This window comes from Elgaria multicarinata, chromosome 4 (assembly GCF_023053635.1).
Source record: "Elgaria multicarinata webbii isolate HBS135686 ecotype San Diego chromosome 4, rElgMul1.1.pri, whole genome shotgun sequence".
NCBI classification, from domain to species: domain Eukaryota; kingdom Metazoa; phylum Chordata; class Lepidosauria; order Squamata; family Anguidae; genus Elgaria; species Elgaria multicarinata.
Window position 1 is genome coordinate 71,014,979 of NC_086174.1, and position 26,705 is coordinate 71,041,683.

Below are 26,705 nucleotides of genomic sequence, written 5' to 3' on the forward strand. Positions count from 1 at the left end.
GCTGCGACAATGGACTGGATGAGGGCTAATAAACTGAAACTCAATCCAGACAAGACTGAGATGCTGCTGGTGGGTGCTTCCTCTGATCGGATGGGGGGCGTTCAACCGGTTCTGGATGGGGTTGCACTCCCCCTGAAGGAGTAGGTTCATAGCTTGGGGGTTCTCCTAGAACCAGCTTTGTCACTTGAGGCTCAGGTGGCCTCAGTGGCACGGAGTGCTTTCTACCAACTCCGGTTGGTGGCCCAGCTACGCCCCTATCTGGACAGGGATAACCTAGCTTCAGTTGTCCATACTTCGGTAACTTCCAAATTAGATTACTGCAATGCCCTCTACATGGGGCAGCCTTTGAAGACGGTCCGGAAGCTGCAGCTTGTGCAAAATGCGGTGGCCAGATTGATAGCTGGAACAGGGAGGTTTGAGCATATAACACTGATTCTGGCCCGCTTGCATTGGCTGCCTATATGTTTCCGAGCCCAATTCAAGGTGCTGGTTTTAACCTAGAAAGCCCTACATGGCTTGGGAACGCAATACCTGATGGAACGCCTCTCCTGACATGAACCTACCCATACACTGCACTCAACATCTAAGGTCCTCCTCCGAGTGCATACTCCGAGGGAAGCTTGGAGGATGGCAACAAGGGAGAGGGCCTTTTCAGTGGTTGCCCCCCCAACTATGGAATGATCTCCCTGATGAGGCTCGCTTGGCACCAACATTGTTATCTTTTCGGTCAAGACTATTCTCTTCTCCCAGGCATTTTAACAGCATTTAACAACGTTAAGTTTGTTTTTAATGGACCCCAGAATTGTTGTTTTTAAATGGATACTGTTGTTTTTATACTATTTTTTATGTTTTTGATGGTTTTTAAGTTTTGTATACTTTTAACGTTTACCATTTTTAATTGTTGTAAACCGCCCAGAGAGCTTCGGCTGTGGGGCGGTATATAAATGTAATAAATAAATAAATAAATAAATTTTCCTCCAGGAATTTTCCTAAGCCCCCTTTAAAGCCATCCAAATTGGTGGCCATCAGCAGTCGTGAATTCCATAGTTTAACAACATCAATTATAAAATGTATATAGCGCTTTCTAACAAAGCACTGTACATGAAATAAAATAGGTCAGCAGTTTACAAAAATGCAATAAATTGAATAATTCTAATAAGAGACCTTAACTGAATTTAAAAGAATAGAACGATAAAATAAAACCCATAAAAAATGTGTTGTGGCCACCACAAGGACCATCAGCATGCTCTCTCAGGAGCAACCAGCCAGCATGTGCTGTGTGAAGAAGTACCTCCTTTTATCTGTCCTGAATCTCCCACCAGTCAGCTTCAACGCATAACCCCTGGCTCTAGAATCACGAGAGAGCGAGAAAAATGTCTCCCTGTCCACATTCTCCACACTATGCATAATTCTGTAAGCCTTGCTTATGCTATAGACCATTGAAATGAAGACCTGGAGAAATGGTTCTGTTCCACAAGTTCTGAGGTCTCTCCTGTCATAGAGGACATGTCCTTGCCAGGCCCAAGAGCAGTTACCTTTTCACAAGCAACAGCCAATTCTAATAGAACAGCCTTCTCCAACCTGATGCCCTTCGGGTGTGTTGGACTACGACCCCCATTTGCCTGAGATGGAATATGGGAGTGTTTCTGTGGGTATGTGCATGAAGACGTTGGTTTGGGGTCAACATCTACTTTGGGGATGCTATGATCTCAATTTTTTTTGGGGGGGGGATAAAGTTTGCCATTCTCCAAACCAGCCCTCCAGATGTGTTGAACTACAACTCCTAGCTTGGTGGAGATGCTAGGAATTGCAGTCCAACGCTTATGGAGGGCGCCAGATTGGAGAAGGTTGCCCCAAGCCCTTTTAAACAGATTCTTTTGTGGACGGGGGACCCGGTGGGAGCCCCAAGAGGCACCGATCTCGAAGCAAAGTCGACCCACACGCGTGTTCCTTCCTTTCCGCCGACGGCAGACGCGCTCGCTCGGCAGCCCTTTCCAGCAGCCCCACCACCACCCGCAGCCGGTCCCGACCGAAAGGAGCAGCGCGGAGTCTGCGTGGGCGACGACGGGCCGTTCTGGGTTGGGCTCTGTGCCTTTCAGGAGTTTCGCTCCAGCCCCCACAATGAACAGCTCAGGCTGGAAAGAGCCGCAGGGAAGACAAACAACACCCCCTTCTCTCCCGCCTCCAAACCAAACACCCTCCGTAACCCGACGCGAAGGCGCGGCGCTTCTCTCTCTCCTGCAGGGGGCACCGCGGCGGCGGCAGAAGCAGCAGCAGCAACCCGGAGCGACGGAAAGACGGGTGGAGGTTGGCAAGGAGAGCGCGAGCGAGAGGAGGGAGAAGCGCCCGGGCAGATCGCCCAGCGGGAGCTCCGAGCACGTGGAGGAGGAGCTGGAGCGAGCGGGAGGGAGAGGCTGGCCCAGGCCCGAGGGGCGGAGCGGGGCTGCCTTGGAGGGCGGGAGCCTCGGCGGCTGCCTGCTCCGATGGGAGCCCGAAAGGGGGAAACCCGTGGTCAGGGGCAGGGCGAGCGTTAGCGGGGCTCTTTCCCATTCTGCGTTCGGGATCTGCGGGGAGGGGGAAGGCAGGCTTCTTCTCCCGGGGGCTTCAGAGCTCCGGATCGAGGACCATGGAGCCGGTCACCAAGTGGAGCCCTAAGCAAGTAGTGGAGTGGACCAAGGGTAAGAAATGGGATTCCGGTTGCTGCTGCTGCTGCTGCTGCGCCCCCTCTTTGCTCTGGATCTAGAAGAGACTTTTCTGTTTCTGCGCAGTGTCCGCTCCTGACGGCTTTTAACTCTCGTTTTCCTTCACCCAAACTTTTCCCTTGACCCATGTGTGTGGGAGGGGGTTAGTTCGTCTCTAGTCTTCAACGCCCCCCCCCCCCTCCCCACGATCGTCGGTTCTCCCGCCTTCAGTTCCTGCTCGCTCTGTAGCATGTTCGGCTGCCTCCGCAGGAGGGATCATACCTGCAATTAGCTATCGCTCTTAATCCGAAAAGTGCTTTGCGAGATCTAGTGCCCTGCCTATTAGCAACACACACGTCTTTTTCTAGAAAACCCAGTCATTCGTATGTAAACAAACTAATAAACCAGGCGCGATCTTGAGCATCTTTTTACAGCTTGGCGTGAAATCCTGGACTGTTGGGAGTTCATCGTGTTAGTACTTTCCTCCTCTAGAACCTACGCATAAACAAAAACAAACTTCACTACGGGCGCAATCCTTTGCATGTTTAGACGGGGGGGGGGGAATAGTCCTACAACTCCCAGCATTCCCAGTTGGGGAATGCTGGGAGTTGTAGGACTCCCCTCCCTCTAAACATGCCTAGGATTGCGCCCTAAGTATTCCTGGGGTTAGGGTAATTGAAGATCCAAGTATGTCTTTTTACACGTGCAGGAGTGAGCAAAGAGGCGTCCAGTTGTACTATCCTGCCCTTTCGATACAACCTTTACCTAAATTCATTTGTCTTCTTTTACCTCCCTTTACTGATTGAACTGAAGCAGAGTTAAAGGGCACCAAGGTCTTCTGCTCACAGTGATGTGGGTAACTGCAGCCTAAAAATGTTTGGGACTCCATAGATTTCCTCTTGAACAGATGTTCTGTTAGCAGTAAACAATTATCGCTTAGCATTAAGACTGTTTTAGACTCTGCACACACTTCCTTGGGAGACCGTCAGTTTGAACTCAGCAAAGACACTTTGGAACAAACATCTTCTTCTATATAGCACTTCCACTTCAGACTCTGCTTCTTTTCTCAGGAGAGACAAGAGAAGACATCCTAAGGGTGGATTATATAGTTGGCAGTTTCTCTATGCCCAAACATTCCTAACAGATGATCTTTTTGAATAATGTGCAGTCTATGATCAGCTGTTTTAGATGATAGTATGCTATGAATTGAGGGCAGGAGGAACCCAAATGAATCATACCAGAAGTGCTTTTTAGGATTTTTGCTTCTTCAAAATAGTTTTCCTTAACCAACTTGGCTTCTCTGGTGATTTGTTTGAGTATCTATAGATTAGCTGGTGTGCAGATGTGGGGAGTTGGTCATTCAAATAAGATGACCCCCACACACTTTCTTGTTTAGAACTCCTCTTCAATATTTTTAAAATTGCCAGTTACTCCAGCACACTGAGATTAGCATTTTGTATCCACAAACAGTATAAAAGTATGGATTTCAAAAGTGTGGTAACTGCAAATATCTACCCTTAAAATTCCTGGCTGATTATTCTGGGTTAATAGGGTATTGTAGGGTTTTGTTTTGTTTTTAAATTATCACTTCACTCTAATTCAAGTTAGTTGAAGATTTCATATGAACAAATTAGTGGAGAGTGTGCTAGTTGAAGAGGCTGTTTTCTGTGCTTCTTTCTGACCACTTCTAATAGTTTTGTTATCCTGCTTTGGGTCAACTGTGTGGAAATCAGTGTACTTAAAACGTCTTTCAGAGAAGGATGCTTTTGACTGGGATAGCTTGTTATCTCATGTGTGTTGAACTGAACTTTATCCCCTGTTTATCCTTCTTGCTAGTAGACTTCCCCCCCCCTTCTGAATAGCCTAGTAAAGAAAGGTAACATGTGAGCTCCTAAACAAGTTGGTTCAGTTTAAGTTGCATTTCAAAACAAAGAATAAGACATGTATTTTGGCCCGGTTATTCCTCTATGAATGGATAATATTGCTGAAAAGTGTTAAAAATCCATTTGGTAAGCAAATATTTGGAATCTATTCAAGAAGAGTGTACTAAAGAGGTGTGGTAGGCAATGATGATGTAGTGATAGCACTTTTGCATTTAAATTGCTTCTTTATCCAGGAAAATGTTCTAGCTCATTTTGAGGCGCCATCAGTTGGCCCAGATGTGGAAGGTCTCCTTAGAGCAGCCTTGCAGTGTGGGTGCGCGCACGTGCCTTCCTTTTAAAAACCTCTTCAGAGCAGAACAAATGAGATGTTCCTAATTGTTGTGGGGATCTTTTTTTGGGGGGAGGGACTGCAAGAAATGGCATTCCTGGGATCCTGACTTGTGCACCAGCCACCAATAGGCATCATGGATTTCTGGCTGACTGCACATAAGTAGTCACAGTAAGGTCCTAGTTATGTCTGACGTTTGCTAGGGCCTGCAGGGTAGCAGGTATGTGGTGCGTGCCTTATTTTGATCACTTTTGTCCACTGCAGAAAAGTCAAGAGAGAAAGACAGGTTAAAGATGGGAAAGAACGTCAGAATCCAAAACCATATCGCACTACTGTTTGATTGTGTGCGCACACATGTGAGCTTGCTAATGAATGCTCTTAAGTGAGATCATTCGGATTTTATTTTAAAACTAGCATTGAGTTTGTTTGGAAGAACTGATTTCCTCCAGTCAGGCAATTTCTCATTGACTGGAAGGGTGATTTATTTACAGGAGCAGCTATTTTAGCATTTTCAGTATCCCGATAGTAATTGAGCTGTATGCTGGTAGTCTGTGCTTGGCAATTTGAAGCAGCGAAATACCTGTCCATGTCATAGGCCTCATGCAAGTAGTGATCAGGTTTTGACATTGTCCATGGGGCTCATAAGGAGTGCTGCTGTTTCGAAGACTGAGGCACAGCTGTAACGTTTTCTAGCCTGTTGCATGTCGGAATCGACGGTTCTGGGACTCAGCCAAAGATGCATGTAAACTTAGTGTAAGTGTAAGTTATGCAAATATTACCAATCCAGTGCGATTGCGATCTATTATAGAAGAGCTGCATTCAAGTAGTGGCTGAAGCAGTGACTTATTTAACAGTGCTGCCCAAGCTAGAGAAGATATATGCTGTCCGGGATACAAAATAGTTCAGTAATAGAATGGACTCATGAAATACAGCCAGAGAGCCAGCACACGCTAGCCTGGAAATTCCTAGTTCAAATTTCACCGTCACTGAAAACCTTTTAGGTGTCTTTCAGCTATTCTTTCAGCCTCAGTACCTCCATCTGCTCTCCTTTCTGCAATATGGCAGGATCTACACTACTGCTTTAAAATGCCTAAAAGTGCTTTATAACAGTTTTGACAACTGTTGGGGCCCAGGACACATTCCATGTACAGTTGTCAAAACTGTTATAAAGTGCTTTAAAGCAGTAGTGTAGATCCAGGTAGTAATGCTGATCTAATATATCCTGCCATTATTATGTGGGTGAAGTGCCCATCATCTGAAGCCCTGCTCTATGTCCCACCACCAAATGAGGTTAGGTGGTGGGAACATGACACAGGGCCTTTTCTGTGGTGGCATCCCATCTGGAACTCCTTTCCCCAAGGGTATGAGATTGGCTCCCTCCCTGCCTGTCTTTCTGGGAGCAGTGAAGATGTTTTTATTTGGCTTAGCTTCTCCTGACTGAGGCCAGATCTATACCAAGCAGGATACGACACTTTGAAAACAGTTTGAAAAGGATATATGTAAGCTGTCCTGGGTCCAAACAGTTGTAAAAACCGTTATAAATTGTTATAAAGCAGTAGTGTAGATCCTACCTCAGTGCTGCTTTTGGTCCTAATTGTGTCGCTCTGCTTTTAAGCCTTTAAGATGTGTGGGTTGAAGGGTTTAAAATGTTGACTTGTACACTGCCTTGAGCCTTTGACTAAAAGGTAGTATAGAAATACTTCAATCAACTTTCCTTCTATGAATGTTGTTAAATTAACATACTGCAAGAACAAAGGCCATATATTTGATTAATCACAAGTTCAGTGCCGAGCTTTGTATTTATTAAAACTCCCAGCAGTTGTGAGAAATGCTTATTTCCACTTTACAAGGATTTGCATCTTCCAGTTTTGCCTCTACGATTCTCAGGCAAAACATTTACAGAGTATGTAAAGGTCACTCATGTCATTCTTCATATAACCTGAGACTTTGTATGTCTCTTCCTCCTCCATCCTGTCCCAAAGTTGTTCTTGAAGATGAAGGGACCCTCTAGAGCACACCCACAACCCTTGATCATTGGCAGTTCTAGCTGGGGTTGATGGGAGTTGTAGTCCAAGACATCCGGCAGGTGCTAGGCTCCCTACCCCATCTTGACTGTAATGTTTGATGCAATACAAAGAATTGCAGTCAGAATGGAGATCAGCAGAATGGAGATGTGTGTTTGTGTCTGAAAGTGCTTTTGGCTCACAGAAGGGTTTCTGGACCCCGCCATAACTGTGCATGCACCCATGAAAAATGCATTGGATTGCAGCCAATATGTGAATAAGAGTTCACTCATGTAGATCTACTTTAGATGCAAACCTAATTAGTTTAAATGATCTTCGGAGGGTTTTCGTGTAATATGCACAGCTTTGGCAAATGGAATATTTCCTTTATAGACTCCCGAGTCTTTTATACCAATTTTCACCCTTTATTGTATGTTCAGAAGTTTATTTCTTCTCCTAATTGGACAGTACACCTACCCTAATCATTTATAGTCACGTTATTATAGTGTTTGCTTAGGTAGACTTGGTTTGTTTTCTTCTGCTGTTTATTTCAACCAAGCCTTCCCTAATTAATCCAGGCTTGGGCCTAGCCACAGTCGATGGTGTTAACTTTCTGTGGGATGTGTGTGCTTGGAACAGGAGGGGTTCATTTCTGTTGGAGTACATTTTTTCATGTTCTCAGTGTGAATTGACCTCTCGCTGAACATCAGAAGGTTTCCTAATGCGACACTCTGCCTGATGAGTTTGTAATAAGGCAATGGGCTGGAAAAAAGTGAACTCTTTATGGGCACATGCTAATCTCTTTCATTGCTTTTGGACATCACAAGTGTCATTTAAAAGCATGTAAGTAGCTAGATAATCGCATTGGTGTTAAGTTTCATTTTTAATCCATAGCCAAGAAAAATGGCCTTTTTTGGCAGTACTCTCTTAGGCTGTTATTTCCAACCAATTTTTTACATTTTAATCATGTTATATCTGCTCTCTTGAGGAACCGAAAGGAAGCATATACATTTCAAAAATACCTTTACAAAGACAAGCATTCTAGGCATTATTGCTCCTAATTTCTGTAGGTGATGGACTTTATATGACTAACAATAACTTGAAGCAGTATCAAAAACTGGAAAGAAACTGTTTTGGGGTGGAGAGGAAATGGTGTTTTTCACCTCCTTTATAGATAACTAAGGTATCTTCTCTTGAAGAAAGTATAAATGGCTAGAAGGACATGAGCAGTCCATATTAGAGTTCTCCAACACCTTTGTAATAACTCTTCTTGAGTTAAGAAGATTGCTTGTCATGTCTCTAAGTCATGGATGGGCAACCCGTTCCTTCCCCACCTGAGTTTTTTTACTACAACTCCCATAAGCCCCAGTCAACATGGCTAGTGGTCAGGGATTAGGGGAGTTGAAGTCCAAATTGTTTGGAGGGCAACAGGTTGCTTACTCTTGCTATAGGAAACAAACCTAAAGCAAATGTCAGATAATGGCAGATGGTCTCACTCCAGGGCCAGGCAGATAGTCTCGCTCCAGGGCCAAGTGAAATCAGCCTTGAAACCCTAAATCCGCCTTTCCCAACCTGGTGCTCCTTAGATGTTTTGGACCGCAACTTCCATCAGTCCAAAGCCACGAATGGCCATGCTGGCTGGGGATAACTATGATAATTAAGAAGTTTCTGCAGAGGTTTTTTCAGAAACATTTAAGGAGAACCCACATCCACCTGTTTTGCTCGAAAGCAAAGTGTCCTCAGAGAAGCTCCTTTCACACTCTGGGGAGTCTCCTGGGAATTATGGTATGCAGATGCTGTTACATTAATGTTGCACAAGATCAAAATGCTTTAGGAATGCAAAAACTGGAGGAAATAGTTGGGAGTGACTCTATCCATCCAAAACTAAAAGAGATCCTGCTAAAGTTCATCTGCTTTTAACTTTTTTTTAAAAGATGTGCCAAAATATGCTGCCCTTTGAAACCTGTTCTTTTCAAAAGTATTCAAACAAGTATAGCCTCTAGTTGAATCACTAATTTGAAAAAGACACAGTTTACTGTCTCAGCAAACATATCTCCTCTTGGAAATTTTAATTTTTGCATAGGTTTATATTGGCCTTTCTCCTGAGATTTTGCTCTGGAAAAATATCCAGTGGGTCATCTTAAAAGTAAGCCTTAATCATTGTAGATTATAATTTGCATTTATTGCACATTCACTATCTAATCTCAAGGTGAATACGAAAGAGCACAGTCTAGCATAATTATGCTCTAATAAACTAGCAAAATCGGCTTCCCTACTCACAGTTGTTAATCTGCAGCATGTGTTGTTTGAATGTCCATGTTTTTAAAATGCCCACTACACTTTTCTGCAATCCCAGCCCTCTGATCTGCACCATATGGACCTAGCTACGTTTCTGGGTGAAGACGTTAATCTGTCTGCTTTCTTCATACTAAAAACAGCAGCAATAACAACTGGCTGGCTGGTGTCTTAAGTCCAAGGGAATTAATGAGACCTGATTACTGGCAGAAGAAAGTTTCGTGCATAAAGTAAGTGTACATTTAGGGATAGCTTCTTGAAACATGTTAGGTGCAGTTATAAGGTCCTGCATACAATCCCTCCATTCCTACATTCTGTTGTACCCAGCAGATTGGATAAAAAATACTTTTAAATATTTTTACTAAAATTAGGCGTTTAAAAAAGTGAAAACTGGTAAAATCTTTATTAGCAATATGAGGTGCAATGGGATTAAAACAGCAACAATCCATGGTTGAATTAGGAAAGAAACAGTTGCTCTATAGATTTATCTTTTATATTTGTACCCTAATCCTTCTTCCAAAGAGCAGAGGTTTTCAATCTAGTATGTAGGCCAGGCCTAGAGCAGTTTAGCTTCTAGGATGGAACAATGTGGGGGCCCCTTCTCATGTTACTTCCAGGGTGTAGGAGCTTCTGCAGTGGTTCCTTCCTATAACTCTCTGGTAACTTCAGAAGGCCCAAACCATGTGGGAGGAGTCCCAAGTTGCCAATATTCTGGAGTTGCCCCCCAGTCAGTGTTGGCTAACGGGAATGGGCCTTTGATGAGAGATGCTCAATGGACTCCTCCTCGTCACTATTGCCACTACAACCCATTCACTGCTGCCGAGAAAGAGCAGGCAAGGCACATGTAACAATTTCCTTCTTGCTGCAGGCACATATGGGAGGGTGGTGAGGAGGCAGCAAAGAGGAAAAGAAGAAGCACAGCCAGTGTGTTCTGGGCATCAGAAATGCTGGGATGTGGGCTTCCTCAGGTCCTCAGTGATGCCAACCCATGATGCTTACCCTGGCTCCAGTTCCTGAGATATGTACTACTAGCATGGGGATGAATCATAGAATGGGTACCTTCTCCAATGTGACACAGGGCTTCTGAAGTTGCCTACACAGCATGGGGGTTATCACAGTGTAGCTTTTTCCATAATGTGAGGGCAGCATGAGATGGGGTCCATGGAGTGCCTCAGGCCTTTCTCAAGGTAGAAAGCTGGGGTGGCAAACTGGGTTTGGCCTAGGGTCTGAATTCCAATTTGGGAAGTGTTTCGGAGGCCACATTCCTGCAGTGTGGGTCTAAGGGATGGGGTAACGCCAAGGACAGTTGTGATTCTTACCAATTTTGAAATATCCCCAACAAGCATACAAACACGCCTGAATTCTATGCATGTCAAATCAGGAGTTAGCCCCGGTGCAACACCTTTTGTGCCTGCAAAGGAGCAGATCCGTTCTAGGCGGGGTATTTAAAGACTGGTAGCCTTTAAATAGCTTCTTATCTCCAATAATTGATCGGAGGTTACAGAAGAAGACGCTTGCAGGCCAGATGGAGAACCCCTGGGGCCACTTCTGTCCCATGGGCTGGTGGTTCCCCATCCTTGGTGTAGTTTGGAAAGAGATGTGCTGTGTTTAGCTCAGGTTTGGCATTTGTTGAATTCACAGAGTTGTACCTTATGCGCATTCAACATATGTCAAACAGATTTGGCCAAACACATGCCAAAGAAAGGCTGATTCTTCCTTGATTTTCCCTCTCTTGATTAACTTTTGCAGATGTGATGTGAGAACACTATTGAAAGGCTATCAATAAAGATAAGCACTACGTACTATACTAGTAGATTATGTTTATTTATTTATTTATTTATTTATTACATTTCTATACCGCCCAATAGCCGGAGCTCTCTGGGCGGTTCACAAAAATTAAAAACATTCAAAGTATGAAACAACAGTATAAAACAATAATATAAAATACAATATAAAAGCTCCACCAGATAAAAACAGCAGCAATGCAAAATTACAAATTTAAAACACCAAGTTAAAATTTATTTATAGACTGTTAAAAAGCTGGGAGAATAAAAAGGTCTTCACCTGGCGTCTAAAAGCATATAATGTAGGTGCCAAGCAAACCTCCTTAGGGAGCTCATTCCACAGCCGGGGTGCCACAGCAGAGAAGGCCCTCCTCCTGGTAGCCACCTGCCTCACTTCCTTTGGCAGGGGCTCGCAGAGAAGGATCCCTGAGGATGACCTTAGGGTCCGGGCAGGTACATATGGGAGGAGGCGTTCCTTCAGATAACCTGGCCCCAAGCCATTTAGGGCTTTAAATGTTAATACCAGCACTTTGAATCGGGCCCGGACCTGGACTGGCAGCCAATGAAGCTGGAAAAGGACTGGCGTAATGTGGTCTCGTTGGCCAGTCCCTGTTAGTAAATGTGCTGCCCTGTTTTGTACCAGTTGAAGTTTCCGGACCGTTTTCAAAGGCAGCCCCACGTATAAAGCATTGCAGTAATCCAAACGAGAGGTTATCAGAGCATGGATAACTGTAGCTAGGCTATCTCTGTCCAGATAAGGGCGCAGCTGGTATATCAGCATAAGCTGATAAAAGGTGCTCTTTGCCACTGAGTTCACCTGTGCCTCAAGTGACAGTTCTGGATCCAAGAGCACCCCCAAACTACGGACCCGATCCTTCAGGGGGAGTGTAACCCCGTCCAGGACAGGGCAAACATCACCTCGCTGGACAGATGAACCACCCGCTAACAGTACCTACGTCTTGTCTGGATTGAGTTTCAGTTTATTAGCCCTCATCCAGTCCATTACCGTGCCCAGGCACTGGTTCAGAACAGCCACTGCCTCATCTGGGTTTGATGAAAAGGAAAGGTAGAGCTGGGTATCATCTGCATATTGATGACACCTCAGTCCACATCTCCGGATAACCTCCCCCAGCGGCTTCATGTATATGTTAAACAGCATAGGGGATAGGATAGAGCCCTGTGGAGCCCCATGGCTTAGGAGCCACGGCACAGAGCAATAATCCTCCAGCACCACCTTCTGGAATCGGCCATCCAAGTAGGAGCGGAACCACTGCAACACAGTACCTCCAACTCCCAGCTCAGACAACCTATCCAGAAGGATACCATGGTCGATGGTATTGAAAGCCGCTGAGAGGTCCAGGAGAACCAACAGGGTCGCACTCCCCCAGTCTCTCTCCCGACAGAGGTCATCCCACAGGGCAACCAAGGCAGTTTCTGTTCCAAAACCAGGCCTGAAACCCGATTGAAATGGATCTAGATAATCCGTTTCATTCAAGAGTGCCAGGAGTTGTCCTGCAACCACCTGCTCAAGCACCTTGCCCAGGAAGGGGATATTAGCCACCGGCCTGTAGTTGTTAACATCCTCCGGGTCCAGGTTAGGCTTCTTCAGGAGTGGTCTAATTACCGCCTCATGTTAGTGAGTTTGTGTTGCAATGTGTTTTGCCTATCAGTGATGACAGGGAAATTGCAGAGAAGCTGAATGAATTCTTTGCATTGGTGTTCACTGCAGAGGATACAGGACAGATGCCTGTTCCTGAACTGATGTTTTCAGGAAGGGAGTCTGAGAAACTGAGGCAAATAGTGGTGACAAAAGATGAAGTTCTCAACCTTATTGACAAATTGAAAGCAAATAAATCACCACTCCTAGATGGTATCCATCCTAGAGTTCTCAAAGAACTCAAATGTGAAATTGCAGACCTCACAAAAATATGCAACATGTCCCTAAGCTCAGCCTCTGTACCAGAGGACTGGAAGATGGCCAATGTAATACCAATTTTCAAAAAGGGATCTAGAGGGGATCCAGGAAATTACAGGCTGGTTAGCTTGACATCTGTTCCAGGTAAATTGGTTGAAAGCATTATTAAAGACAAAATTAGTAAGCATATAGAAGGACAGGTCCTGCTGAAGAAGAATCAACATGGCTTCCGCAAAGGCAAGTCCTGTCTCGCTAATCTAGTAGAATTCTTTGAGAGTGTCAACAAACATGTAGATAGGGTGATTCGGTGGACATTGTTTACTTGGATTTTCAAAAGGCTTTTGATAAAGTCCCCCACCAAAGACTCCTGAATAAACTTAGTAGACATGGAATAAGAGGAGAGGTCCTCTTATGGATCAGTAACTGGTTAAAGAACAGAAAGTAGAGAGTAGGAATAAATGGTCAATTTTCCCGATGGAGGGAAGTAAATAGTGGGGTCCCACAGGGTTCTTTTGGGACCAGTTCTTTTCAACTTGTTCATAAATGATCTGGAATTAGGAGTGAGCAGTGAAGTGGGCAAGTTTGCTGATGACACCAAATTATTTAAGGTTGTTAAAACACAAAGGGATTGTGAAGAACTCTAAAGGGATCTCTCCAAGCTGGGAGAGTGGGCATCCAAATGGCAGATGTGGTTCAATGTAAGCAAGTGTAAAGTGATGCATGTTGGGGCAAAAAACCCCAACTTCAAGTATTACCTAATGGGATCTGAGCTGGTGGTGACCGAACTAGAAAGAGATCTTGGGATTGTGGTGGACAGCTCGATGAAAATGTCCACTCAGTGTGCGGCTGCTGTAAAGAAGGCAAACTCCATGTTAGGCATTATAAGAAAAGGAATTGAGAAAACGGCCAGTATCATACTGCCCTTGTACAAATCTATGGTGTCACCACACAGAATACTGCGCACAGTTCTGGTCACCACACCTAAAAAAGGATATTATAGAGCTGGGAAAAGTGCAGAAAAGGGCAACTAAAATGATTAAGAGGTTGGAGCATCTCCCCTATGAGGGAAGTTTACATCAACTGGGATTGTTTAGCTTGGAAAAAATGAGGCTAAGGGGAGACATGATAGAGGTGTACAAAATTATGCATGGTATGGAGAATGTGGACAGGGAGACATTTCTCTCTCTCAAAATACTAGAACCCGGGGTCATCCCATGAAGCTGATTGGTGGGAGATCCAGGACAAATAAAGGGAAGTACTTCTTCGCACAGCACATAGTTAAATTATGGAACTCACTGCCACAAGATGTGGTGATGGTCACCAATCTGGATGGCTTCAAAAGGGGGTTGGATAAATTCCTGGAGGCAAAAGCTATCAATGGCTACTAGCCCTGATGGTTATGAGCTATCTCCAGTATTTGAGGCAGTAAGCCTGTGTGCAACAGTTGCTGGGGAACATGAGTGGGAAGGTGCTGTTGCACCATGTCCTGCTTGTTCATCCCAGGCCGATGGCTGGTTGGCCTCTGTGTGAACAGTGCTGGACTAGATGGACTCTTGGTCTGATCCAGCATGGCTCTTCTTATGTTCTCATGATGCTCAGGTCTCAACTTGGATGAAAAGTGTTCTGTTATTTCCTGCCTTCCGTATACATGCAGGTATGCATTTTGCATTTATAACCCTTCCAAAGGAGCTCAGGTAACATATGAGATACTTCTCCCCCGTATCCATTTTCATCTTCACAACAACCCTGTGAGGGAGGTTAGATGGAGAAAGAGTGACCGATGAACTTTAGAGTTGAGTTAAGTGGAGATTTGAAATCGAATCTCACCAGTCCAGCACTTTAACCTCAGTTTCAGTGTTAAAAGTACTGGTCTACTGCAGTGGCTCTGAAAAATTATTTCCCAAGTAAAAAATCCTTGTTTTTTAAAACTGAATGGTGGTTGTTTTTTTTGCAGAAACTGTCAAAGGCCTTTCATGTTCTGCATATGGCCGTATCCCTCCTATGAAACAATTGCATCACAGCTGTTTACATTGTAAAGCTGGAAAACGTATATGGGGTACAGAAATAGGAAGATGTGCCACGTGGGAAACCAGATCTTCTTCAAGCTTGCGCTCTTCTTAATGTTCCCTTGAGAGCACTTAAGTTCTGTTGCTAGGTACTAAGTCATGCAAGCTCAGTTGTGTGGGTGCCTTTACATTCCTACTTCCCAACTGCTTTGTTTCCGTCCTGAAGACTGAAAGTGAGGCCTGTTTAATTCTGCTGCAGAAGAATTTCCTTTGTTTCCTAGAGGTTAAAAATATATTGAAAGAGCTTTTGCATAATAAGCCAGGAAATGCCTTTTGAAGGGATGCTCTTTCAAATGATCTATTGCAATTCTCAATAGGGCCAACCAGTGAATACCAGGTTGTCAGACTGATAGTTTTAACAATTAAAATAAAACACTGCTGAGCAAAAGTTGCATGTTCAGTTTATATGAACTTTATTTATGTAGACACTATGAGTTATTGAAAGGAACTAGTTCAGTCATAGAAGAGGAATGGCTGTTTGCATTTTACCATTGGATCAGCTTTCCCCAACCTCCAGCTGTGTTGGACTACAACTCCCATTACCCCTATCCACCATGAACTGCTAGCTGGGTAAAATGGGAGTTGTAGACCAACACATCTGGAGGGCACCAGGTGGGGAAGCTGCTTTAGTTGATGTTTAGTTTTTCCTTTAGTTTTCTGAAATTAAAAAGAGCTAGTTTTCAATCCCTAATATATAACTGAACTATTCAGTTGGTTGAGTAGTCTCTTCAGATGCTTAGTTTTAGTTTCATCCAATTGTGCTAAAGTATAATATTTATTTGTTTATTGGAGGTGGCAGGAAAATTGTACAAATGAATATGTAGGACACTTTTCAAATAATTACTCATGGTCTTATCTGAGAGGGCACCCACCCACATGTGATTAAAAAGTGCCAGGTTTGGGAAAAGCCAGGTTCATAATTCATGGTTTTAAGTTAGTTTAAGTTCCCAGCAGGTTCTGAAGCTAGCAACTGTGGCCTGATCTACACCAAGCAGGATATTGCACTAGGAAAGTGGTATCTAAAAGGCAGGAGCCAAACTACTGCTTTATAGTGGTATTGAAGTGCACTGACAACTGTTGGGGCCCATTGACACATACCATATACTGCTTTCATAGTGCAACATCATGCTTAGTGTAGATTAGGCCTGTATTTCCCCAGTTTGGATAAAATGGGGACCTATTGTTCATTAGAGACTTCCTGCCTTGATCGCTCCTTGGCGGTATCTCAGCTTAAGAAGTCGGAATATGATTGTCGGAATGCGGCCAGTCTGTTTACATATTAAATTATGGTTTGAAGTTAGTTGAAGATCCTAGCTGGTTCTGAAGCTGGTAATTGTATTTTTCAGGGTTGGATGAAATGGGAAACTATAGTGCATTAGAGACTTCCTGGCTTGAATGCCACATGCCTTAAAGAGTATTTATTTATTTATCTTTTCAGCTTAACAAGTCAGGTTACGATTGTCTGAATGTGGCCAGTCTGTTTACATAGTAGCGGTGTCAAGCCTTATTCTCAAATTTGAAAGCAGTGGCCACGATGTCCAAGAGAGAGCTGATCTGCAACAGCTGTTTGGATATGGCATTTTTCCTGCTATGCCCAGTCCTTCCTAGTGCCTCCCCCCCCCCACTGCCACCTCATGTAATCAAAGCAGAGGAATGTACCTGCACAAAAGGTGTGGCAAGAGCTCTGTGTTTCCCACATTGCAGTAATTGATTGATGGTGGTTTTAGAATAGGTTGTGTACTGTGGGACTAGGAATGCATTTTAATTGACTTACAGTAAAGTCTCTCCCCTTCTGCTTTGAAACTCTTCATAAAGAGTTTTAGATCTTCCCTAAAACCTTCTCCACGTTCATTACACTCCAGAAAAACAAGCAAACAGATGGCTCAAGAAACATTATTGCCTAAGGTAGAAAATATGAAGATTGTACCTCTGTCTTGGTAAAATACCAAAAAATCAACAATTTGCTGCCTTTCAATCAAATTTGCCACCTGGGATAACCTGCCTTGTTTTACCCAGGGCCAGCTCTGTGAACAGTTGCAATTATCTTTGCTTCCATCAAAATGTTTTGGCCTCTGCTTCTCAAACACCACATAGCAAACTGTCTTTGAAACTTGGGAGTTTGAAAAGCAGTTTGTTATATAGCATTGGCATCTGCCATTTTCCTTTTTTGAAGATGAGATTAATATTGATGACCTCTTGGGAGCACCTGAAATACCTCTGTGGATGTTTTGCTGCCTGAGGCAAAGACATTTTGTGGACTGAGGCAAAGAACAAGATGGTGCCCCTCTATTCCATGTAAAAAGCTGACTGGACAGCAGATGATGGGACATCAATACTGCTGATGGGACAATCTCCTAGGCTGCACCTGAAAGAAGTAGGGTAATTTAGGGATGTAGAGCAGGTTGCATTGGATACAGGTCTCCCCTCCAGCACTTTGCTGCCACCTCCCGGTATCTGACGCCTGAAGCAGCTGCTTCACTCTGTGTAATGGTAGGGCTGGCCCTGCTGGCCGTTGTTTCTAGAATGAAGGATATTACCAGCATGGGTCCTGCCATGTGGATGTATACATTCTAGTCATCTGGTCTACATGTGAATTGGCTTTGGGTGGGATTGCTGTTGTAATACTTTTAAGGACAGATCACTTTACATGTACTATATAGACTGCATGTATTTATTGTACAGACAGATGAACTATGTATGTAACTACCTCTGTAGTGGCTGTCATTAAATGGTGCTATGTCAGAACCTTGCTATAGTACCAGCAGTTCTTTTCTCAGCTATATTACAAAATACAACGCGATAAAAACAGTCTAAAAATTTTAACAAAAAAATTAAAATAATTTCAATAGCTAAAAACAAGCAAACATTTGCAGTAGTCTTTCTATAATAGACCTGTTCAAAACAGCAGCTGTAGATGCCCCATCATATGCCGTTAAATGCCTGGGAGTAGAGGGCAGTCTTAACCTGGCGCCAAAAAGATGACAGTGTCAGTGCCAGGTGGGCCTCAATATGGAGCTTGTTCTACAGTTGGGGGGCCACCACTAAGAAGGCCCTCTCTGTGGCTGCCACCATATAGTGTCCTTTCATGTCCCATATCCATAATGCATGTTTTGAAGTTACAGAGTGTGAATCATCTGTAAGTGCTAACCGACCCATTTGCTTTGGGTTTCTATTGTCATTTTTTATATTTTTCAATGCTAAAGAGCAAGATACGCAAATGGGGAGCACATTTTCTGTTTTATCTGCCTGTTGGGGTAGACTGGAAATTGATGGCAGGCTACTGTTGTCGCATTGTGCTGCTTTCCAGGCTAGAGATTTGTTTCTCTGCAGTGCAGAAACACTAGATCCCTAGTAGCAGCACCATGGGACAGATACCGGCAACTGAGTCCTGCTGGCAAAGGTGCATACACTTCAGGGGCCATCTGTGTTACAGACCATCTGCCAAATTATTGTCCATTTGCTTGCAGTGGTTAGATGGTTTTGCATTTTGATTAGATGGGAGGCCTCCTTTCCACTCCCAACCTCCCAATCGCCCAAGGGAGACTTCTAATTAAGCATGGAAACATTCGACCCTGGCTGACAGTATATTGATCCCAGGCAAAGCAGAGTTTTTTTGCCAAGTGAAATCAACCTTGAATTGTACCATCATTTAAACTTTGCTCACCATACTGTTATCCCACCTTTGTCAGAATCAATGAGATTAACAATTTAATAGATTGGTTGTCAGGAAGCAATGGATCGAGGGAGCATGGGATCCATAGAGATTTCAATGCAGCACCGGTATGAAAAGGTGACTGCTGTGTGTGTGTGCGTGCGTGAGTGCATGCTTGCCCATGTGTGTTTGCATCTGTAAAGTGGAGCCACTTATAGACCTTTCTTAACTTCTTTGCCAGAAGAGGTTTTCTCAGAGGAACTAGTTGAGGCATGTCAAAAGAATGTGGATTGGAAACAATACTTTGTCACCCAGTGACAGACAATTGGTGAGACACAGCAACATCTTAGGGAAAATGCCCGTTTTTTTATATGGGGTTTTTCCTTATTGGAAAAATTTAAAGAAAATGGATACTTCCTTCAAATAATAAAATTGTTATCCTGCTCTGTATGACCTGCTAAGCTCCCCCCTCACTGAATAGTAATAGAATTTTGGGAAAGGTGTAAGTAACATGTCGGCTGTGTAATTCTTATAAAAATACAAAATTAATTTCTTTCCCTTCATCTGGAGCCTTTAGTTCTTATTGCTGATGCGTTCACAGACTCCTTTACACAAATGAATGAATGAATGAATGTTGGAAGCTTCCTAGACAATAAAAGAAATTTGAAATTCTTCTAATGGTACTTGGCATTGTACATCGGAAGGCTTGCTGTTTTGCAGATGGATGTCTGCTGTTTGTATTGAGCCTTAACAGAGTGCCTGCAGTGTGTTGGGCTTTTGTACGAGCAGAGCGCAGCAGTGATGCAATTTCCTCTGAGAGGGCTTAGATGGACAGAATGGGAACAAGTGACTAGTCAGGCAGCAGGCTTGGGGTGAGTGGGATGCTAAGAGAGGCCAAGTAAGGTAAGGCTGGGATTGTTCATCAAAGCCTTCCCTGCACAAGTAGGTTTCAAGGTGGAGGGGTTGAGAAAGTAGGTTGACAAATAAAGGTCTTCTTTCCTTTCCCCCTGCACACACCCCCACCCCCAATTATGAATAGTTCTTGAGCTCATTGCAGGTCATTGCGTCACTTCTCCAATCCCTGCAGTCTCGTGCTTCTACGATACTGTACGAAATAAAGGAAATACTGGGGTAGGGTGTGGGATGGGATGAGGATAATAGGATGGATGGTCTATATCCCCTGTGGAGCACTGAGGGTATGATGTGTTACTTTGGGCTTAATCAAAGCAAGGAATCAATCAATCAATTAAACAAACAAAAAGGCATGGGGGGGGATGACGACTTGTATTTGTATAAAAATATCTAGCCTAGTGCTTCCCATCTTGCACATGATAATCATTCCCTCCGTGGGGTAAGATCTAAGATCTTGGCAACCTTGTCTTCAGTTTGTAGCATATGGGGATCTGCTCTGCTGCTTGGAAATCTAATTCAGTTCTCTCAATGGAAACATCACGAATAGGCCTTAAGGAGTGCTTGAAAAACACGAAGCTCATAAATGAAGGTTTGCAAGAGAACATGAGATGATCGGCTTCCCTGGATGACAAATGCCCTGTATCTTCTTTTGGAAGGGGAGCAAATCGGTGGAGCTTCCGTGACTCAGTTGTCCTGAGATCAGTTGTCCATGTTTTATTTTGAAGAATGCATCTTTACTGTCCCTTCGACCTAAGCACAGTTTACGACTTTAATAAAATGCATTGCCGTTGCTCAGCTGATGTGATAAGAATTCATGAAAACGGCAGCTGGAAATATTCAAGGCTCATGTATTGCACAGAAATACTGTGCAAAGTCAGTTGGGTATGAATTCTTGAGCCTATTGGATTACTTTTACTTTCTGAATGTTTGTTTTGTAACTCTAACTTCCCTGCTATACCTACAGCAGGACTGTGAAAAGTGAGCCAGCTTCAATGTGGCAGTTTGATCCCTTCCCGTCCCTCCTGCCACCTAAAGTAGCTGAAATGCATAATGGGTGCAGTGGAGCCTTGGCCATGTTGGCTGGAGGGGGGGGGGATGGAAGTTGTAGTCCAGTGCATCAGAAGAGCAGGTTGGGGAAGGCTGGTGTAGCATCTTGCTTCCACCCCCACCCAAATTTGTGTAAGTTACAGCATTGGTTTGCTATTTTTTTATTATTTATTTATTTATTAAAAAATCTGTTTCTAAAGTGATGCAAATCTTGTATTGCTAAGCTGCTTATCAACGTGGTATCTAAGCGGTCACAGTGAGAGCATTGTAGTGTGCTAGCTTTATCTGTCTGAAGGTTTTTAGCTCGGTAGGAATTGTATTTGCACAAATCCCAAGTATAATTGGAGAAGAATTTTAACTCCCCAGAGACGGGTCACATGCCAGGCATGCCAGGGCCTTTTATTCAGCACTTGTTCGCAGAAGTATTCACTTCCCAGGTCCTGAACCTTCCTGAGAACCTCATGATTTATATACACTTAACATTAACAGCGCTTGTGCTACTGCAGGAAAACTGCAGTGAGAAATTGAATTGGATTCTCCTCTTTCCATGTTCTTGAATACAAGCTGTAACTCCACCAGCTGACTATCTGGTTGTAAAAAACAACATATTTTTTAAAATGATTAAAAGTGAGGGTAACGCTACATATTTATGGTCAGCTGGGCAAATTAGATTGTGTTTTGCTTTAAAGAAAATGCTAGGTGTCTACTCAAGTAATGTCTACTCAAGTAATTCCCAGGTAGGGAAAGGACCAGCCTTTCCCTACCTGGTGCCCTCCAGTTATATTGACTGACAACTCTCAGCGTTCCTGATGGTTGGTCATACTGGCTGTGGCTGATGGGAGTTGAAGTCCAAAACAGCAGGAGGGCACCAGATTGTGGAAGGCAGGTCTAGACTGCCAGGTTGGTGCTTGTGTTTCAGACATGGGCTTGCAACAAATTCCTTGCAGCAAAATAACTTCCTTTTTCTTACCCTACCATGAAGGCGACCAGCCTGTTTCAGGTGTGGGGTTGTAGTTACGCTTTTGGTGGGAGGAGTCATGGCCCTCTGCCATTTCGGCAATTGTGCTCCAGTACAGTGCCTGTTTCTTCATTTCCATTTGTATATTCTGAAATGGAAATCCATAACCCACTCTAATGGACAATGCTTTTATTAGGACCCACTAAAATGCCAGAAAAGAGTATGCAAGTGTTCAGATGTTCTGGAAATCATCATCAGCTGAGTTTCCTCTGAAGATGTTTTAGGCCTTGGTCAAATTCTGAGATTAACTGCAGCTAGGGGATCTGTTCCTGACACAAGCAAAAGAGGATAAGGGAGCCAGAGGAAGGGGACATGGTCAGACCCAGAGGTGAGACAGCCTCAATGGCTATTTAATGAGATGTTCAGACCAAGCACCTGCCATGGATACCAGGGCTTTATGCAGCCTGGTGTGTCCCCATTGGTCTGTGAGGCTGTGGGGTCAGCTGACTGTATTCAGGCAGCCTAGAGGGTGTCCTTAATCCACGGGGTTTAATTTTACTGAAGGGCCAGAGCACTGGTGGTGCAGAGGTAATACACTGAAGACTGGCAACAGGAGGCCCTGTTTTAAGACCTCCCTCAGCTCCTTACAATGTATGGATTTGGAGTATGTTCCCTTGATGCTTCCTTGCATCTGACGTAATATGGTACTTTTTAAATTTCTTCTGAGCAAAGCCTTAAGATAGGGCTGCAACATTTCAATGACTTACCGTATTTTCCGGCGTATAAGACGACTGGGCGTATAAGACAACCCCCAACTTTTGAGAAGATTTTCCTGGGTTAAAAAGTCATCTTATACTGGGTGTATAAGACGACCCCCCAACTTTTGAGAAGATTTTCCTGGGTTAAAAAGTAGTCTTATACGCCAGAAAATACAGTCATCAAACAAAACAAAACGCAATGCCACCAGGTGTTATTGGGCAGTATCCAACTGTGTCATTCTGCTAATGCAAACTAGGTTCTGAACTATGTGCAGGAAGAGAATCCAAGTAAAGTTACATTTGCACAAGCGGTTGCACAACTAGTTGTGCATGTGATTGCACAACTGATTGTGCACGCGGTTGAGCAACTGCAACAGAAAAATTTGGTGCAGCTTCGCTAGCTCTGTTTGCGGAATGACATAGTTGGATACTACCCAATAATTCTGAATGCAATTATTTTACAAAATGCATATTAGAAGAGGCATTTCTTTTTCTTTTTTTAGGATTGTGTCTATTGCAGCATGTGTTTGAAGTATAACAACAAGACCCCCCTCTTAAAATTCTTTTATTCATATGCAGGCTTAAATGTTTTAATGAAGGTTTATTTAATTGGGTGACAATACCAAGCAGTGAAGCAGGCACCATTAAATGTTGTTTATTGGTGAAAGCACAAGGAAGAAAGTACAAGGAAGTCCATATACCAATTACTGTTGCTTTCGCTATATTTTTGGAAGTGGCCAGGCCCAGTACCTCCAGTTTAAAAGGTGTTTGGTAATGGGGCAAGTAAAGAACTCTGGCTGAGATCTTGGATTGCTGCTGCAAAATAGGTTAGACCAAACTGAGGCATGCTAATGTTCCATGAGAGAGAGCAAAGACAAGACAGGTTTCTCTGATGCAGGCCTTGCTTTAGCTGCCAGCCCTGGGGGCAGAATCTCAGAAGGGTCACTGCTGTCCAGAAATGGTCAGTGGTGGCCTGAGGCCTGACCATTTGGGAGGCAATAGTACCCTATTTCTTCGATTCTAAGACACACTTTTTTCCCCATATAAACATCTCTAAAAATGGGGAGCGTCTTAGAATCGCGGGTGTGTCTTAGGGTTTTTTTTCTGTTGGTGGTACTGAAATTAGTGTGCGTCTTACAATCGAAGAAATATGGTATCTGTCAGTGCTGGCTTTTGGTTTTTGAGGTCTTTTGAGCAACACACTCTCAATGTGCCCCTTGCCTCAGTGAATTCAGCTTCACACCCACTACCTTGTCACCAGCTGCTTTTCCCTGCCCTCTTTCTCATCATTGCTACTACTAGCTTGTTTGCCAGGCAGAGAGCCAGGGAATGAGTAGGCAGTGGCATCGACTGTTCCTCCTTCTCACCCCCACTGTTGTCTGGGCCAGAGAGAGAGAGAGGCAGGTGAGCAAGCAGGTTGCCATGGAAAAGCACCTCCAGGAGACCCTTGTCTGTGGACCTCTGTTATGGTGTGGGTCCTCAGCAGGTATCTAACCATGCCTCCTTTTGATGGATTCTCCCTCAGTTCCACATGTCTGCCCATTTGTTCTGATGAAGAAAATGTATTTTCTCAAATGGAAATCCAGAATTCACACTTGGGCAATCCCTTTATTAGGACCAACCAAAATGCTAGAAAAGAGTGTGCAAATGTTCCGGTTTTCTGGAACTCTTAATCAGGCTAGGTGGTACCAAAGAAATCTGTGGTAGCAGTAGGGAAACAAAAGCACAAGAAGATGGGGCTAGATGCGGTAGCGGTGGGGGCAGCAGCTTAGACGTTGCCTTAAGCTGTAGACTGTATATCTTTAGTGTATTGTTCTTAATTGGAGACATATCTTATTAAGAAGGTTTTCCGACGGGCTTCATCTACGTAGTTCAAATTCTCTCGCCAAAAGGCCAAGCGATTGTGTGTCAGGGCTAGGAATTATGTCTTTTCCCCAGGCAGGATCTTCACTAACTAGTTGATGGCAGCTAGGTTGCAGGTCAAGGAATGACTATTTCATGGCAGGCTGTAGCTAGTTACTCTGAAGCTCGTCAGCAACATGGAAATGTGCTCTTTCTACACACTCTTTTCTGATTAGTCTTTGGGCGTAACAGCAGTCCCTATGGGTCCCTGCATAGGTGCGTATTATTAATCTGGGAGCACATCTAAATAGGGGAAGGTGATGATGATGTGAGCAATGATTTTTGTTGCAATCTTCCAAAACAAAGCCACATGGCAGTGGGAGGTATTCCGGCCCAACCCAGGTGTTGCCTCATGTTTTCCAAGGAGCTGAGAGTCAAGGTTGCAACATGGCTTCCTGTTTCCACTGTGGGAATAAGCCTCCATGTATTCATTGTTAGAGTTCAACCAAAGGAGCCCTTGTGACTCACAAACAAGTCCTGTAACTACACAAAAATCCTTAAAGGTTGGAACAACGCGCACTCTCAGTTGTAGACTGCACATGAAGGCCTCGGAATATGGGGTGTGACCACACAGGGTTAAGCAGAACAAGTTATCCTGCCATACAAGCCCTGGCGCATGAGAAATATAAACAGGGCTTGCAGTGTATACTGTTGCTTCTAAAACTTAAATAAACTTAACCAACTTAAACTTGAGGCATTTGTTGACCTCCCAAAATAAATATTTTCACTTGCTCAAAAATGTATAAATAGGACTCTTCCTGGAAAGGTGTTAACTTGGTTTCACTGGATGGTACAAGTGAAACTTAACTTATTATTAGGCAGCTAAGGAAATAAAACAAATGTTCAAAGGGAGATACGGGCTTTCTGGTTTTTACATGTACATTTTTCCAGTTTGGTACTTGGTTGTAACTGTGTTCTAAAAATGCTTTGAAAATTTCTTGCATATTCTGCTTTAATTTCCCCCGAATTATTGTATTCCACACCAAGAAAATCCAGGGTTTGAAATAATTTGCGAAGTGCCACATTTTCATAACTTCCAGAAAGGTAGCTGTGTTTGCTCAGTTACAGCAAAAATAACCGAGCCTTGTGTTCAAGGTTAGCATTTATTTTTTAATGGTATATGTTTTTGGGGACTAGCTGACTTTGAAATTGCTGCATTTGGGTTTAAACAAAAGAGGTTATGACAAATACAGATGTCGGCATGCAGTACATACTGTCTGGGCATCCAAACAGACTCAGTTCTCTCTGTGGACCAGCCCAAAGGGCAAGTGGAATATGGCAGAGTAGAAGGCCATAGAACGGGATAATGTCATCTGTATTAGGAAAATTTGAATATAGAAGTGCAGGACAAAGAAAGCCTTTAGCTAAGGCAACATGCAAAAGCAAACAAATGATGAGATTTATCTTGAAGAGGTGGTAACAGAAAAAGAGAGGAGAAAACAATGGTCTTAAAAAGACTTTAAAAGACCCATTAATTTCCTCATTGGTCACCTTATGGCAATAATAGCTCATAAAGTGTTTGTTAAAAAATATGCAGTGATTTAAGCAAATATTGAAAAATCCTCAGCAATATTAATTTGTTCTGTTTTCCACCTGAACATCTGCACATATGAATTTGTAAGTCACCTTGGGGATCCTATATGGGCCGAAAGGCAAGTAATAAATGAATAAGTAAATAAAATGCATTTGAAAAATCACTGGACTCTGCTTTTCCATATAATTGTCTTATGATTCTAGTGCCCATATATAAATTCCTTCCTGCCCCTGCCCCCTGCCTGAAAAAACGTACATATTTTTATAATGTGGGTGGTACAGATGGTAACAGGACAAGTTTCTGTAATATTGGCCCAAGAGGCAAAGTCCAGGGCTGAGAAACTAAGATTGACATCGAAGTGGTTAAGGGACTGACCTAGGAGTCAGGTAGCCCACAGTTTGAATTGAATTTCGCCTCTACCATGAACTCACTAGGTTGCCTTATGTAAGCCGCTTTCTCTTGACTCAGGCCCTCACGTCTGCAATACAGGAGATGATAATTCTGACTTGACCTTACAGCAGGGGTGGGTAACCTGTGGCCTTTCAGAAGTGGTTGGACTCCAACTCCCAACAGTCCCAGTGGATTGTTTTTTACAGCACAGTCTTGTACACATCTACTTAGAACTGAGTCACAGTGCTGATTACTCCCAGATAAATATGCTTAGGGTTGCAGCCTTGGTGTCCCTGACGAGTGATTGTGTGTACTGAAATTAATATCCAGAGGGTACCTCTCCTAAGCATGTGCAGATCATATTTTGTGGTCAGCACATCTGGGAATAAGGAGAAAGACTCCCAGAAGTGCTGAGTGAGGGGTTTTTGTTTTTGTTTTTTAAAGTGTAATTCTCACCAGTATATATTCTGAATTTACAAAGGACTTAGGCTGTCAGTATTAGAAGGTGCTGTCTGTGACCTCTTCTGCTCTTCTTGCAAAAACATATATTATAACAAAAGTCTTTAAACGTTTTTACAAGAGCCAAAATTAAATCCT

At 43.5% G+C, this 26,705-nt stretch overlaps 1 protein-coding gene across 1 annotated transcript in view; it reads left to right on the forward strand.

Annotated features, from left to right (window-relative positions):
- Nucleotides 1–2,460: 2,460 nt before the first annotated feature.
- Nucleotides 2,461–26,705, forward strand: part of CNKSR3 (CNKSR family member 3) — a 77,022-nt gene continuing 52,777 nt past the window's right edge. The window contains exon 1 of the mRNA XM_063124522.1: nucleotides 2,461–2,678. Within this exon, the coding sequence (XP_062980592.1) occupies nucleotides 2,627–2,678 (52 nt within the window). The 5' untranslated portion in view covers nucleotides 2,461–2,626. The remainder of the gene's footprint in view (nucleotides 2,679–26,705) is intronic.